The sequence below is a fragment of the Cimex lectularius genome, unplaced genomic scaffold, assembly GCF_000648675.2.
Source record: "Cimex lectularius strain Harlan isolate CLEC.00 unplaced genomic scaffold, Clec_2.1 scaffold77, whole genome shotgun sequence".
Taxonomy (NCBI): domain Eukaryota; kingdom Metazoa; phylum Arthropoda; class Insecta; order Hemiptera; family Cimicidae; genus Cimex; species Cimex lectularius.
In genome coordinates, this window is record NW_019392836.1 from 1,657,204 (window position 1) to 1,672,084 (window position 14,881).

General features: G+C 32.3%; 1 protein-coding gene across 1 annotated transcript in view; it reads right to left on the bottom strand.

Moving 5' to 3' along the window:
• Positions 1-7,674: 7,674 nt before the first annotated feature.
• The window catches only part of LOC106669510, a 123,336-nt gene continuing 116,129 nt past the window's right edge, over positions 7,675-14,881 (bottom strand). The window contains exon 5 of the mRNA XM_024228599.1: positions 7,675-8,682. Within this exon, the coding sequence (XP_024084367.1) occupies positions 8,534-8,682 (149 nt within the window). The 3' untranslated portion in view covers positions 7,675-8,533. The remainder of the gene's footprint in view (positions 8,683-14,881) is intronic.

Here is a 14,881-nt window from a genome sequence, read left to right on the forward strand (position 1 = left end):
ATTGAGCTGTTGCTTCATATTCGCAGATGATATGGGTGGCTGTTCCTCCTCCTCATTACATAATCTGCAAATTGGAACATCGTTGTATATACCTATGTTGTGTAGATGTTTTCTCAGATGCCAGTGACCGGTTAGTAGTCCTACCACTGCTCTGAGTTTGGCCCTCTTCAATTGCAGCAATGCTTTTGCCAGTCTTGGTGGGGGTTGTTTACTATGTCTAGCACCGCTAGAGTTTATCCATTTCTTCTTTTGCTTTGTTTGGATCCATTCTGCGATGGAGGTTTCTATATTTGTTTTTGTTATCCAAAGTATAGGTTCGGGGCCTATATATGTATCGATCCTCCTCTGGCCAGACTATCTGCTTTCCCATTACCCAAAATGCCCCGCCAAATTAAGGGTCTGCACCCTTTCTCCGGTGTAAGGTTACTTACTCAAGGGTGTCACCCCCCCCTTGAGGCTCTGTTATTGGCACAGTTACTATTCATCATCTATCGGCACGGGTCGCATAACGCCTTAGATTTGGGCTGGAATGTGGGTCTAGAATTAGATGTAAGATGGGAAGGTGGGTAAGGTGTGGGATCTGGGATTAGGGGGTGTCAGGTCCAGTTCCTGTTCCTCGACACGCCTCTTTCCCTTTGTTAAATTAACCGGGTACACGCGCGTAATCTTCGTGAAGGTGGAATGTCGGAGTTGGGTATTAGAGGCTATTAGAGACGCATAGTACCCATTCGTAAACCATCTTTTTTGGGACTTTATCGTCAAAAGACTTATTTGAAACATCCACCCTCAATTTTAAAGAATAAAAACGATGTAAAATTCTCAGAAGATCGATACTATCTCTACAAATAAAACTCCTCATGTACGCAGCAATAATCCATCTGGACTTAAGAATTGAACTGCAATGTTCAACCAAGCGTTCCAAGTTTTAAGAATCCAACCAGTCAAATCCAAAATCCTTCGAACCGTTGACCAAGGTCTCTATTTTGTCCCTAGTTTCCCTAGTCCAACACCTTTCATCCCTACCGCTTCCCGACAATAGTCTAAACGCATAAAGCACCAATGGTCTCACAATTTCCTCCCTAGTAAGAAAATTGAATAGTTTCAAGATATGAACCTAATTGGTTGGTAGTTATCCACTCTTGTAAACTAAATTTAAGTTAGAACAAGAGTTGCTTGTAGCCACCTAGCGAGTTTGAAACGTAAGATTAAAACAAAAACAAAAAATTATTTGAAGATGAATTAATTGTAAAGATTTATGTTATCTACCACAATTTTTTAAACAAGCTTTGTAAAATACATGAACAAATAATTAAAAAAATACCATTATCATTTTCATGAATTCTCCTCTAAACGATTAACGCTCAATATTATTTTTCCCTAGAAAAAAAAAAGTTTTTAATGAACGTTCAACAGCCTAAGTATTTTTTATGAACCCATCAATATCCAAGGCGGGAGAAAGGGAAGAGAATGGGCCGCCCCCTTTCTGCCTAGACTAACAATAAGGATGCTCCTATAAGAAAAATTCCTTCTATTCACCCCTCAAATCACATTTTCACCGGTGACAAGAATGGGACGACCAATTCAGTGTATTATTTTATGACGTATACGTTCAATTTGATCAATTTTCTTCCTAAAGGAAAAAATACACAATCAGAACGCCATTGTTGCCGACCGAATTAATTAAAAATATAAGCATTTCTACTGTTATTTGTATATCACATATGATAAATTATGTATTATATATTATACAACTAATTATTTTAAAGACGACTTAATTATAATAATAAATTAAACAGCTGGTAGTTACTAAAAAAGCTAATAAACAGTTATAAAGAAATACCATTGTAATATTCAGTTCAATGCAAAAAAAGAATCTTAAGATAATGGAAAAACAATCAAATTGATGAAAGTGAAATGACCTGGCCAGATAATGAAAACCCAAAAGTCAATTAAAAAGTAGAAATTGAATGTTTTTACATTACAAAACATCGATCTGAATCAAAGACAAACAGATTCTAATAATCATAAAAAAGTATAAAACATAGAAAATTAATTTATATTATGTATATTCACTGGTAAAAAGGAGAGAACAGTACGAAACAAAACGGATCCAAGTTCACTACAGCATTGTCTTTTCTATTACCTAATCTCAAGATTATATTTAAGGTGAGACGGTGTAATTTCTATTTACCGAGACAATCTCTGGCTTATGCAAATCCCTTTGTAGTATAGATTTTATGAAAAACTTGCCCACCCTGCGCCAGAGTTTATTAAAATTAAACTTCTATCTTTCACAAGCTTAAAGCCCTCTTTTCTTCTTGCACGTTAAATGAGTTTTTGAAGGCGATGGCAGCTTTTGATTCAGAAGACAAAAATAGGAAAATGTATCGACGTAATTAATTATTTATATGTCATTGTTCGAAATAAGTTCATAGTATTTTAAAGCCATATTGTTTTTTATTATTTTTTTCTTGTACTTTTAGCCTCGTCTGTAATCCTTTCATTATTTCCTTCTCTAGCCTTCCTCGACATATTTTTCCTACCTCTTACTACAATATTTTACGACAGTGTAAATTACATCAGTAGTGCTTTTTAAACTATTATTGTACATTTTTCTGGTCTGTTCAAAAGAAAATAATGTATTTTTTTGTGGTTTTTCCTACGAAATGTAAAAGTTAACGAAGGGGTAGTTTATTTTTTATATTTGTTTTATCTCAGATTTGCGTCTTTTGTGTGGCCTACATGATGATACTGGTAGTGGAAGGGTAAAGACAAAAAAAGTCAGTGTCACGAGCGAGATTCGAACCCAAGACCTTCGGCTAAATTCGCCGCTGCTCTACCACTTGAGTTATCGTGACTTCGATCCTCTCGAACATTCTATTAAAAAGAATAATTAATTGAAAAAAATAATTTTTTTTTTTTTAATAATTGTTTAATAATTAAAGATATATTCAATGCAAGTCAATTGTTTTATCTTGTTTTCTGAAAATTGTAGACTTCCCTAGTGTAAATCACGGTCGAGTGGTATTTTTCCGTGCTATTTGCTATTAGTGCATATTTATGGTCCCGGACATGTCAATAACCCTTGCTTTTCGCACGTGATCGGGTAATTTCCCCGTATTATAAAACGTAGACTTTTAGTTATTATCGTTTATTATAAAATAATTTGTATTACAGAGAGAACTACGTAGAACATTTTCTTCACTAATTTAGTCTTCCAAGGCCATTAAAGCAGCATTGTATTAATTTCGTATTTATCAATCTTTTTCACGCCACACACCCAAGGGAAAAGATTAGGGGGCGAATTACAGAAAATACCTATTGTGGAATGGCCGATGTTGGCAGACCACGGTGAATAATTCATAAGCTGCATACCGACTTCGAATTCATATGTAAACGCAAAAACCGGAATTGTCTTAATTAATTTCGCCGAATATTTAAACGGGTTCGAAAAAGCATGCAAATCTGGGGCGGAGGTTTTTACAAATTTCAGCGGACTCGTTTAACGGGGATTTTACAAAGTTTTTTTTTCCGAACGCGTAAATAAAAACAGGATACAGCAATTAAGATAAATTGTAAAACAGCTTTTGACAAATTGTTTGAAATATGCATATGGGTTTACATCTTAACCTACGTCAATCTGACTGGCAATTGATCACTGTCTTTGGTTTGTCTACTCTCCTCTGGGTTTTGACTCAAACGCGTTTCCGCTTATGCCATCTTCAATGAGGAACTGCTTACTTTTCAATTGACATTTTCATGTAGGATTCTTTACATTTATTCTGAAAATATAATTATTTTATAAAGTGGATGGAGATCTGGCTCTTAGCTGAATTTTACTGAGAACCCTTTCTGGCCTTTCCTTGAGACACATTGCCGATCGAATAGATGTAGAGGAACCTTGTGCTACTTTAAAGAGACGATCAGATGAGTAGGATTTGATTAGGAAGTCATAGGTCGAAGGATGTATTCGTTTAAGCTTTGCAACAGGTCCAGATGCCATGCACGATTAAATGGTAGATGTATGTCAGGAGTACACTATTACTGCTTTTTTCCCTCTTTTTTTTACGAAGGTTCGCAACAGCAGAGGTCATATAAACTCTCAGGGTGCTGGTGATTTTGAAAAAAAGCCCATTTGTAAGTATGTCTGGTTCGAATGCACGGCGGCTGGATTCGAACCCGGGACCTTTACCTTACAGTGATGAGCGCCGTGTCAACGCCTAAACCGTTGCGGCCACCGACGCCCCTCCTATTACTGTTTTAATTAAACGGGATTCTTGTATGTTGGTTGTGATGGAAGCCGAAAATATGGTGAGGAATGACTCATATGGGTACTAATATGGTTTGCAATTTGATGAAAGAACACTAGCACATCTACAATGTTGATAAAAATAATTGAAAAAATGGCGATGATCATGAATTTTGGTCAGCTGCAACCATTTTGGCCAGCTTACAGTTCCTTAAAGCTTATTGCACTGAATTTAAGCCATTTTCGGTGGTGATGTTTTGCAGAATGTCCTACTATTATAACCATACCATTAACTATTTTTTACTAGTTACTCCTATTAAAAAGTAAATAAATCAATTCTCCTTATATTATGGTTATCCAATAGCCTCATCACTGGATCGACTATCGTCCTTCCATGCTGCAGCCAATGAACTTGCAGCAGCTGTGTGATCAGGAGCTCAACCTGATGATTTTAGACTCGTCGACGAGGTCACTCTTACTAACGCAACAAGCCGTCATCACTTGCTACAGCAACAAGGGTACTCGCAACATCATCACGACTTCGACCATCGTCACCAAGCATAACACCGGTCCTTCGAGACACAAAGAACCCGGTCGCTAAACTAATGTATTCCATCTTACTTTCGTTATCTCCCAAGAGAAATGAAGTACTGATAATGACGCAGAAACTGCGTAAGGATAACCCCAATTGTGCGATGTTCATTCACGCCTTGTAACCTCTCGTAGAACTTTTATAACCTCCTTTTGTTTGTAATATAGTTGAAAATCCATATATATTTAGCGGTATAATTGACCATATTAATTATTTCAAATAATTATTCTTTTTTATGTAAAGTTTTGATTGAGATGATAAAGTTAGTGTTCCATTCTTGACAATAATTTTTTTCATCTCAATCAAAGCCTTATATAAAAAGACTAATTAATTGAAATAATTTAAAATATTTTACAGAGATTGAAAAAAAGTTAGAAAAGACAGACGTGAAAATATAGACAGGGTTCAATGAAATAAAAATTTGAAGCACATCACAAAAATATTTTATTTAATAACGTAGCACATTTTTTTAAAATTTAAAACAAAACATAAGAAAACAAAACATCATTTTATGAATATAATAATAATGCTCTAGTAACAATTAAAAAAAACTCTTCGAGACAACATCAAACGCTAAACCTTACTTCTATAACACTTTGTTTGTTTTTTGTTTGTTTTTTCATCAAAATTCTATCTTTCCTATAAGTCTAATAGCTAAAAAATTACTGTTAGAAGAATGGCAATTTTCATTAAATAATTGATTACATTACATTTCTTTTCGACCGTCGAGGCCATTCAGGAAGACATAGATGCTTGAGTATCATATATTTATACTTAATTATTATTGTTTATATTTAATAATAGTTTTTAAGTCTCTTAAACTTAACACAAACACATTCACAAGGGATGGGGGACTATCAGGTTGGGTAGGTCCGCGACTCGTTCTAAATGTCTTTTTTTTTTCCGTGGGCTTCTAAAATTTGGGTTAAGCTCAACGCAGCTTTCAGACATCAAAAGCTGCAACAAACACGACATTCAGCAATAGGCCCAAAACGCTACAAGCTGTCACAAGTCTTATCATTTATAAGTTATCAAAAAATCTCAGAAGTAACGTGTTTTCAATTTTATTTTGATAAAATCTCCGATCAGATGAACAAGATTTTAAAAACCTAAGGTTGAGACGAATTTTGTACGAAACAACTCGCAATGTACGAAAAGGGAGAAAAGTAAAAAATCTCCTAAACGACGGAGAAAACAGTTCAGCAACTAAATTTTCTAGAGAATTTTGTCATTTATTCTTTTTTTTTTACATTCTATGGCAGTACAGAAATCTTACTTAATTTGTAATTATAAATCACCTAAGCGAATATTTACTTCTAATAGGCATTTTTTTTAACTTCACAAATTCTACATTCTTTCTTTTTACTGATCACCGCAGAAATAAAATATACTGTTAAAAGTACAACAATATATAAATATTTTTCATTTTCCCCTATATACACAAAATACTCATCACATAAACTATGAATATATTTAAACTGATATGTTTACCATTGCTTAAATAAATAAATAATCTAAGACACATGATTAAAAGTGGTATTTTTTTTGCTTGGGTTAATAAGATTTCGGAGAAAAATAGTTGGATCTATTTTAATCTTTCATTAACTTTATACATTTGAATTAATTAATGTTTATGTAAGGCATTGGTTGGAATGAAAAAGCCAGTGTCCTTCGGCTGTGTTCTAATCCCGCTCGAGACACTAGCTTTTTCATTTCAACCAATACCTTACATAAAGATTAATTAATTGAAAGAATTTATTTATTCAATCGAACCACGAAATATAACAGATTTATATATTACTATAATTTGATCGTTAAAGATCTTGGCCTGCTTTTTCTCGCTGTTTTGATCCGACACGTGACACGACATGTTCAGTGAGTCTGTATGATCCCGCTAATTATTCACCAAACCCTTTCTCAGCCCTCTGATATGTCCATTATGTTTCATCTCGTATCGCCATACTAATAGTATTGGGTTCGCATCCCGGCAAATTGGAAAAGATGAGTTACGAGGGAAGCTATAGAAATAAAGAAAGAGACTTTCCCAAACAGGCTTAACATGTCAAGCATAAATTCCAAATTCTAAATTTTCATACGAAAAGGTATACCAAGTGATTCATTACAACTTGAAGTTTATAAAGTGTTAGTACTGTCTGAGGTTTGTTATCTAGGCTTGATTGTGGATAAAAAACTTAAACGAAATTGCCATATTATAAAAATCAGAATCTGAAAGTCAGTAACAGTTGTTGAATCCTGGTTCTCTTACTTGGCCTGTCATTAGTGAGGAAATTTTCAAAGGCTCATTTAAAAGACAACTTTTTATATTTTCTTCTGATTTTATGAATGTTGCAAAAAACATTCATGCAAATGAACGATCAAACCAACTTAGTAGAACAGACATGCTGAAGTTGGTGAATATCATGCCTGACAGACAAACACAGAATGGATCAAGATGATCAGTAATGATCAAATTATAATATTTACTTTTTAGGAATTTAAACTGTCTGTTATTTCTGTTTTCATGATGCACAATAAAAACCTATTCACAACTATTTTTCTCCTCGCATCAATTTTAAATATTTTATACAAATCACAACCGATTTTTGTTCAAATCATAGTGGTTTGTTAACATTTCAAAGTGATAAGTATAAACATTAGAAACATACAAATTATAACTATTTAATTTTCATTGTACATTCGTTCGAATAGTATACTTTTTTTATTAAAGAAGAACACTGATTTATATTTAATATATTCATCTGTTAAAATTAAGTAATCTAAAATTCGATATTTTTTTGTTAAATTTTTCCTTAACTTTAGCTCTTTTATTAAATTAACGTACAACGCAATAAAAATAAAATATATCTAATCGAAAAACGCTTTATATACAGTATCGCTTATAAAATGACCTTATGATTGTTAATTTCTTAAATTATTATTGAAAATACTTTTGCTCACTTGTCGTCAATGTTAGTCCCATGAAAACACGAATTACAATTATATTGTAACGTTCCAAAACATAAATATATTTATTATTTCAATATTTAAACTTTCCCAGTTATACAAATTCACACCGTCTTTACATCTAGAATATATTTATCAAAAAAATAAAATAAAATAAAAAATATTAAATATAAGCACACGAATCTCACTAATTATTTACAATCGATAGTTGTTTAGTTAAAATGTCAGGAAAAGCTGTATTGTTCCGAGTAAGAATATAGAAGATATATATTTCATTTTTTTTTTTTTTTAATTTGATTGTTTATTGATAGTCATGCAATACCATGAGCATTTTTAAAATATTTTCTGAAGTCGGAATATAATTAAAAATCTATGATCTTGCAGCCATGTATGCAGCAAATGCCCCGTTAGATAACGCGATAAAATAAATTTCAATTTATTTACAGAAGTATTTCCGTTTTTTGGAATCCTACGTGCGTTGGTCTTAACATTGCTCAACTAAAAGAGATTCGGGGAACGACTAGCTCCTAAGTTTTTTAAACCGATGTCTTAATTGACTCACTCAACCGTATAAAATCTCTTATACATTATTTATTAAATACTTTCCATTTTTACATTTCTATAATAAAGAGATTGGCCGTGAACGAAGTGCGTCAGCCACACAGTCGAGGGGGTTGCTTTATAAAAAAACGAGTCGGTTATTATTTTGTAATCCTATAGGGTACGTTTTAGGAGGTGGGTTCGATTTTACATTGTGCTACAGAACTCAGAAGCACAGTCGCGAGAAGCAAGTAATTCAGTTTGGCCCTCTTTTGGCCTGAACCAGCACAGCTATTGTCCAAAACAATCGGCTCGGGGGTCTGCGGCAGCACCACAACTGAAACAAAACCAAACAACAAAATTAACCTGTGAAAACAAAAATTAAGACAACACTAAATAATGGAGTTTTAAACATTAATTAAAAACAATGAAAATTATTCGTTGTGGATAGAGTGTTTTTATTATACAAGTGTCATTCAAATATGTAGTATTTTTAGTCAAATTAACCTTTTAACCTTCCACTTAATCCTTTCTAACTTCAAGTTAACCTTTTTGAAACTACTAATTTACCCTTTCTAACTTCATCCAATTTTTTAAAAATTTCAATTGAACCATTTTGAACTTCAAATTAATCCTTTCTAACTTCAAGTTAACCTTTCTGAAACTACTAAATTACCCTTTCTAACTTCAAATTTTTTTAAAATTTCAATTTAACCATTTTGAACTTCTGATTAACCCTTTCTAACTTCAAGTTAACCTTATTTCCATTTAACTAATTTTGAACTTCAAATTATCCTTTTTTAAATTTCAGTTTAACCATTTTTACTACCAACAAATTATTTTCAAACTTCAAATTAACTTTTTTCCTCTTCATATTAACCTTTTTCAACTTCAAATTAACCTTTTTGAAACTACAAATTTACCCTTTCTAACTTCATTTTTTTAAAAATTTCAATTGAACCATTTCGATATTCAAATTAATCCTTTCTAACTTCAAGTTAACCTTTTCGAAACTACATATTTACCCTTTCTAACTTCAATTATTATTTGAACTTCAAATTATCCTTTTTAAATTTCAGTTTAACAATTTTTAACTTCCAATAAATTATTTTCAAACTTCAAATTAACTCTTTTTCTCTTCATATTAATCTTTTTAACTTCAAATTAACCTTTTTGAAACTAATAATTTACCCTTTCTAACTTCATACTATTTTTTTAAAATTTTAATTGAACCATTTCGACCTTCAAATTAATCCTTTCTAACTTCAAGTTAACCTTTTTAAAACTATAAATTTACCCTTTCTAACTTCAAATTATTATTTTTTAAATTTCCATTTAACTAATTTTGAACTTCAAATTATCCTTTTTTAAATTTCAGTTTAACCACTTTTAACTTCCAAATAATTATTTTCAAACTTCAAATTAACCCTTTTTCCTTCATATTAACCTTTTTCAATTTCAGATTAACCTTTTTAACTTCAAATTAATCTTTTTGAAACTACTGATTTACTCTTTTTAACTTCAAATTATCTTTTTAAAATTTCAATTTAACCATTTTGAACTTCAAATTAATATATTCTACTTCAAGTTAACCTTTTTGAAACTACTAATTTACCCTTTCTAACTTCAAATTATTTTTGTTTAAATTTCAATTTAATCCTTTTGAACGTCAAATTAATCCTTTCTAACTTCAAGTTAACCTTTTTGAAACTACAAATTCACCCTTTCTAACTTCAAATTATTATTATTTTATTTCAATTTAGCTAATTTTGAACTCCTATATTTTTATATTCAATTTTATATAATTTTTATTTTATTTGTAATTAATATTCATTTGGTTTTCTAACAGCGTTATTATTTCATATTATAAAAAAATTCCGCAAATATACAGGAATTTGAAGTTACATGTTATATATTATTTTAGGCTTCACGACTCGTTTTGGTAATGTTTTAAAGAAAAGAAGAATTTAAATGAAATTTTTTAATAAATAATTTATTTGTAAACTGTACACATAAAAATATATTTATGGATATTGTTTCAATCCCGAAGAACACAGGTTCATGCTATGAATACTTTATTCACCACCATATAACATATCAACATGATCCAAATGTATTTGACATTTCACTTCTCTACTAATCAAATTGTTTTGTCTTGTACATTGATTTATTAACTACTTAATATCATATAATACACGCTAATTAGTTTACAAAACGCTTACTTAAAAAATAAATAAAATTTGTAATTTTTGACTTTTTGAGTTCTTGCTTTGAAATTCCATATTCTAGCGGGGTTTTATAACACAAAAAATAAGATTTGCATAATAAAAGTTTTATTTGCAAAAAAATACAATTCTAGAAAGAAATTACAGTAAATCCGTTAAATTCACTTATTAATAGGTAAGGGGAAGACTTTTTTTTCACCAAATGCTTGAATGTATTCGTCAACCAACTTCCTCATAGGCTGGCGATAGTAAGCTCCATTTTTTACCCTTCCTCGTTATTGAGGGAAAACTTTGTGCCAAAAGGTAGAACAGTCAGAAAGGATAAAATCTCTCACTCATCTTTGTCAGAAATGGTTTAGTGATTTCCCGGTCGCCTCGACTATGTTGATTTCTCCCATATCTAACATTTCCCATTGGTGCATGAGCTAACTGGAGCCCTTTCCTACCGTTTATATTTGAATCACATTCGTATGTGGTGTTTCACCATCCACGGCAAATGCAACACGATCTTTATTTATATTTTTCCTGACGGATTTATCACGAATTCGCCCCGCCGGGAGGTTGTTGAAGGCGAATTTAAAAGTTCTGAAGGTAGAAGCCGTAATTTATACAAGTTTTACGGTTTTAGGATCTGAGCCGTGAAAAGTTTCGGCTATGATCTCACTGGGGATACTTTTTCGGTGGTCGATATCGTTAGGCTTAGCCCATTTGAGCCCACTTACTGGTCGATTAATCACAGCCTGATGGCAACAATAGTAGTTCTGTTATATACAAAGTGCCTTATTGATTTAAATTAAACTTAATTAATGCAAATTACGATGTATTACACCAGATATATGTACTTATTTAGAAACACAAAAGAAAAACTTAGGAAAAGTGCTTAAAAACACAAAAAGTGTAGATTTCCTAATATAAACTGAACTTACTTGTCACAGGCTGACAAATAGTTTAAAATGTATCATAAATATTGATACTAGGGTCTAATAAACCACTGTGCTGAAGATTTCTAACAAAAAAATATGTGTTTTCACAGTTAATTTTTTTTACGAGGGTTCGCAACCGCAGAGGTCACATATCCTCAGGGTGCAGGTTTTTTGAAAAAAAGTCCATTGGTAAGTATGTCGGGTTGGAATGCTGGGCCACTGGATTCGAACCTGGGACCTTCACCTTACAGTGATGAGCGCCGTGTGAATGCCTAAATGATTGCGGCCACCGACGCCCGCAGTTAATATTATTCATTAGTTATATTATGGTTTTTGATTATTTCAGATCTATTCTTCTTCTAAATTCTAAAACAATCGGCTAAAAACCTGGTGGCGTCTTGTCGTTTTAATAACACATTTCGTGGTCCAATTGACCAAATAGCTTATTTCAATTAATTGATCTTTCTGTAAGGTATTGTTTGAAATGAAAAAGTCAGTGTCACGAACGGGATTCGAACCAATGACCTTCGGCCAAATACGCCGCTGCTCTACCACTTGAGCGTGTCTTCGATCCACTCGAAAAGAAGGTTGAGATGGGAAGTTGGTGTCCGAGTTTCAACAAATACTTTACATAAAGAATAATTAATTGAAAGATATTATTTGGTCAATCAGACCACGAAATATAATGGATTTAAAAAGTAAAACGGAGTGTATCTTCAGTAAAGCTCACCCTGGCCATTTCATTTGTCGCCGAGAATCGAATCCTGATTAGAAGAAATTTGAAAAATGGCAAAAAGAGGAAAAATTCGAAATGTTGAAGATTGAGATGGGAAGTTGGTGTCCGAGTGGATTGAAGTCGCGTTAGCTCAAGTGGTAGAGCAGCGGCGTTTTTAATCGAAGGTCATGGGTTCGAATCCCGCTCGTGACGCTGACTCTTTCATTTCAACCAATAACTTACATGAAGATAAATTAATTGAAAAAAACTATTTTTTGGGTTGAAACTATTAACTTTTGAGGGGGGATAGGGAGCGAGAGAGAGAGAGAGAGAGAGAGAGAGAGAGAGGGGGGGGGAGAGGAAAGGAAAAAGAGAAAAATGTATAAAGATAGTCCTTTTGAATTTTCCGACATTCAGCTCAACAAAATTTTTGCCGTTTTTCATTGAATGAACTTGACGATCTGGAAATAAAAGTGTAGGTAATCATTGGGAAAACAAAAATTTCATTTTTTTAAAATACTATTGCTATGTTCTAGCTAGAAAGAGGGAGGGAGAAAGGGAGAGAAAAAGAGGGAGAGTGAGAGATAGAAAGAGTGAGAGGAAAGGAAAAAGAGATAAATATATAAAGATAGTCCTTTTGAATTTTCCGACATTTTGCTAAACCAATTCTTTGCCATTTTTCATTGAATGAACTTGACGATCTGGAAATAGAGTTGTGGCAAAACAAAAATTTCATTGTTAAAAATACTATTTTAGGAGGTAGGGAGGGAGGGAGAAAGAGAGAGAGAGAGAGAGAGAGAGAGAGACACACACACAAATTTATTCATAAAATGTATAAAGTTTTTATGTATATCTTCGTGTAAAATATTTTTTTTAACGAAATTTAAAATTTTTCTTTCAAGTAAACATATATGTTTAACATTTTAGAACGGAAGAGTATTAATAAAGCTATTAAAACCGTTTTTAATTGGGGTTGAGAACCGGACTTCGGCCATTGCTTTCCGAGGCGGTGAAATTGGAATTGTTCTTGTTAAACAATTGTTTAATTCAGTAAATCCGTTTCACGTACCATAGTTGCACACGTATGACCATGCGGAGGGACGGCTAAAAACACCTCGGTCTGCCCTCGAGCCATCTCTTGCATATTAATTTCAACCCCATCTTGCATACCGTTTCCCATGGACGGATACAACGGCAAATTCCACCCGTTCACAATTATATGAGGAGCAATTCATCATTTAACATTTGTGCACATAAGTTTAATAAATATAGATAATTTAGAATTCAGCTAGCTAAGAAAAAAAATATTTGAGACATAAACAGTGTTTTAATCAGCAATGTACCATTGACAGGAAAATATTTGATTGTAATGACATAATTTTGTAATTCTTATCTATTGCATTAAAATAAAAAAATATAAACAGGCATCAAGAGAGTCAGCCAGACTAAAATTAAATCATAGAGTTTTACTAATAACTTTTTTATTCCGTTTTTTAATTATATTATTTGAAGGGTAGTTCTTGAACCGTGGTACAGCACGATTTTTTTAGAGAATTTTATTAAATTTAATATATTTACATACCCGGTGGAAATTCCAACAATGTGCAAACCTTCATTCTTTAATATGTACTAAGGCATACAAATGTATTAAGTATGACTAAATGACTGAGCAATATAATTTTGTAAATTTACATTATTATCGTATATTTTTTTATAATTCTAGTCAACTTAATCATGGCTAATTGTTTCTTTTAAGATACATTTTACATTTTTAAAATTTAAATAATGTTTGTTACTGTTTATGTATTGTGATAGACTTGTTATTAGAATTGTATACTTTTTGAAGAAATAATAAATGGTGATTTGAGTGTTTTGTTCAATCTTTTTTTTTTAATAGTTCCTACTCAGTTAAGCATAACTGTGAATAGGAACTATAATTTTTTATGTTAGTTTGGTGTTGGTACAATCTATTTTTCAAATAAATGAACTCATAGTTAGTAGTTATAGCATTGACGATTAAAATATGGTGAAGATGTTCTTTAAATACTCAATATTGAAAGATTTCCTTCCTAAGTCTACAACGCAAAGAGCCAATTTGATTTCTCATTTGCTTATTAACTTATTATTTTAGCTGCAGAACTGGAAAACAGCGAAACTACACTGATACAAAAATATGAGAGAAATATGGGGAGAAAGAAAGCGAGAGAGAGAAAGAAAGAAAGAAAGAAAGAGAGAGAGAGAGAGAGAGAGAGAGAGAGCGAGAGAGAGAGAGTGAGAGAGAGAGAGTGAGAGAGAGAGAGATATAGATGGGGAGAGAAGGGGAGCGTGAGGAATATAATGATAGATAAATAGGTAGAGAGAGAGAGAGAGAGACAGAGAAATAGAATAAAAGAGTGAAACATAGAAATTGCTTGGTTGATTAATAGATTAATGTTTTATTTATAGTGGTAGAGAGAGAGAGAGAGAGAGAGAGAGAGAGAGAGAGAGAGAGAGAGAGAGTGAGAGAGAGATGGGGCGAGGAGGGGAGAGTGAGGAATATAATGACAGATAAATAGGTAGAGAGAGAGACAGAGAAATAGAGTAAAAGAGTGAAACATAGAAATTGCTTGATTGATTGATTAATAGATTAATGTTTTATTTATAGTGGTAGAGAGAGAGAGAGAGAGAGAGAGA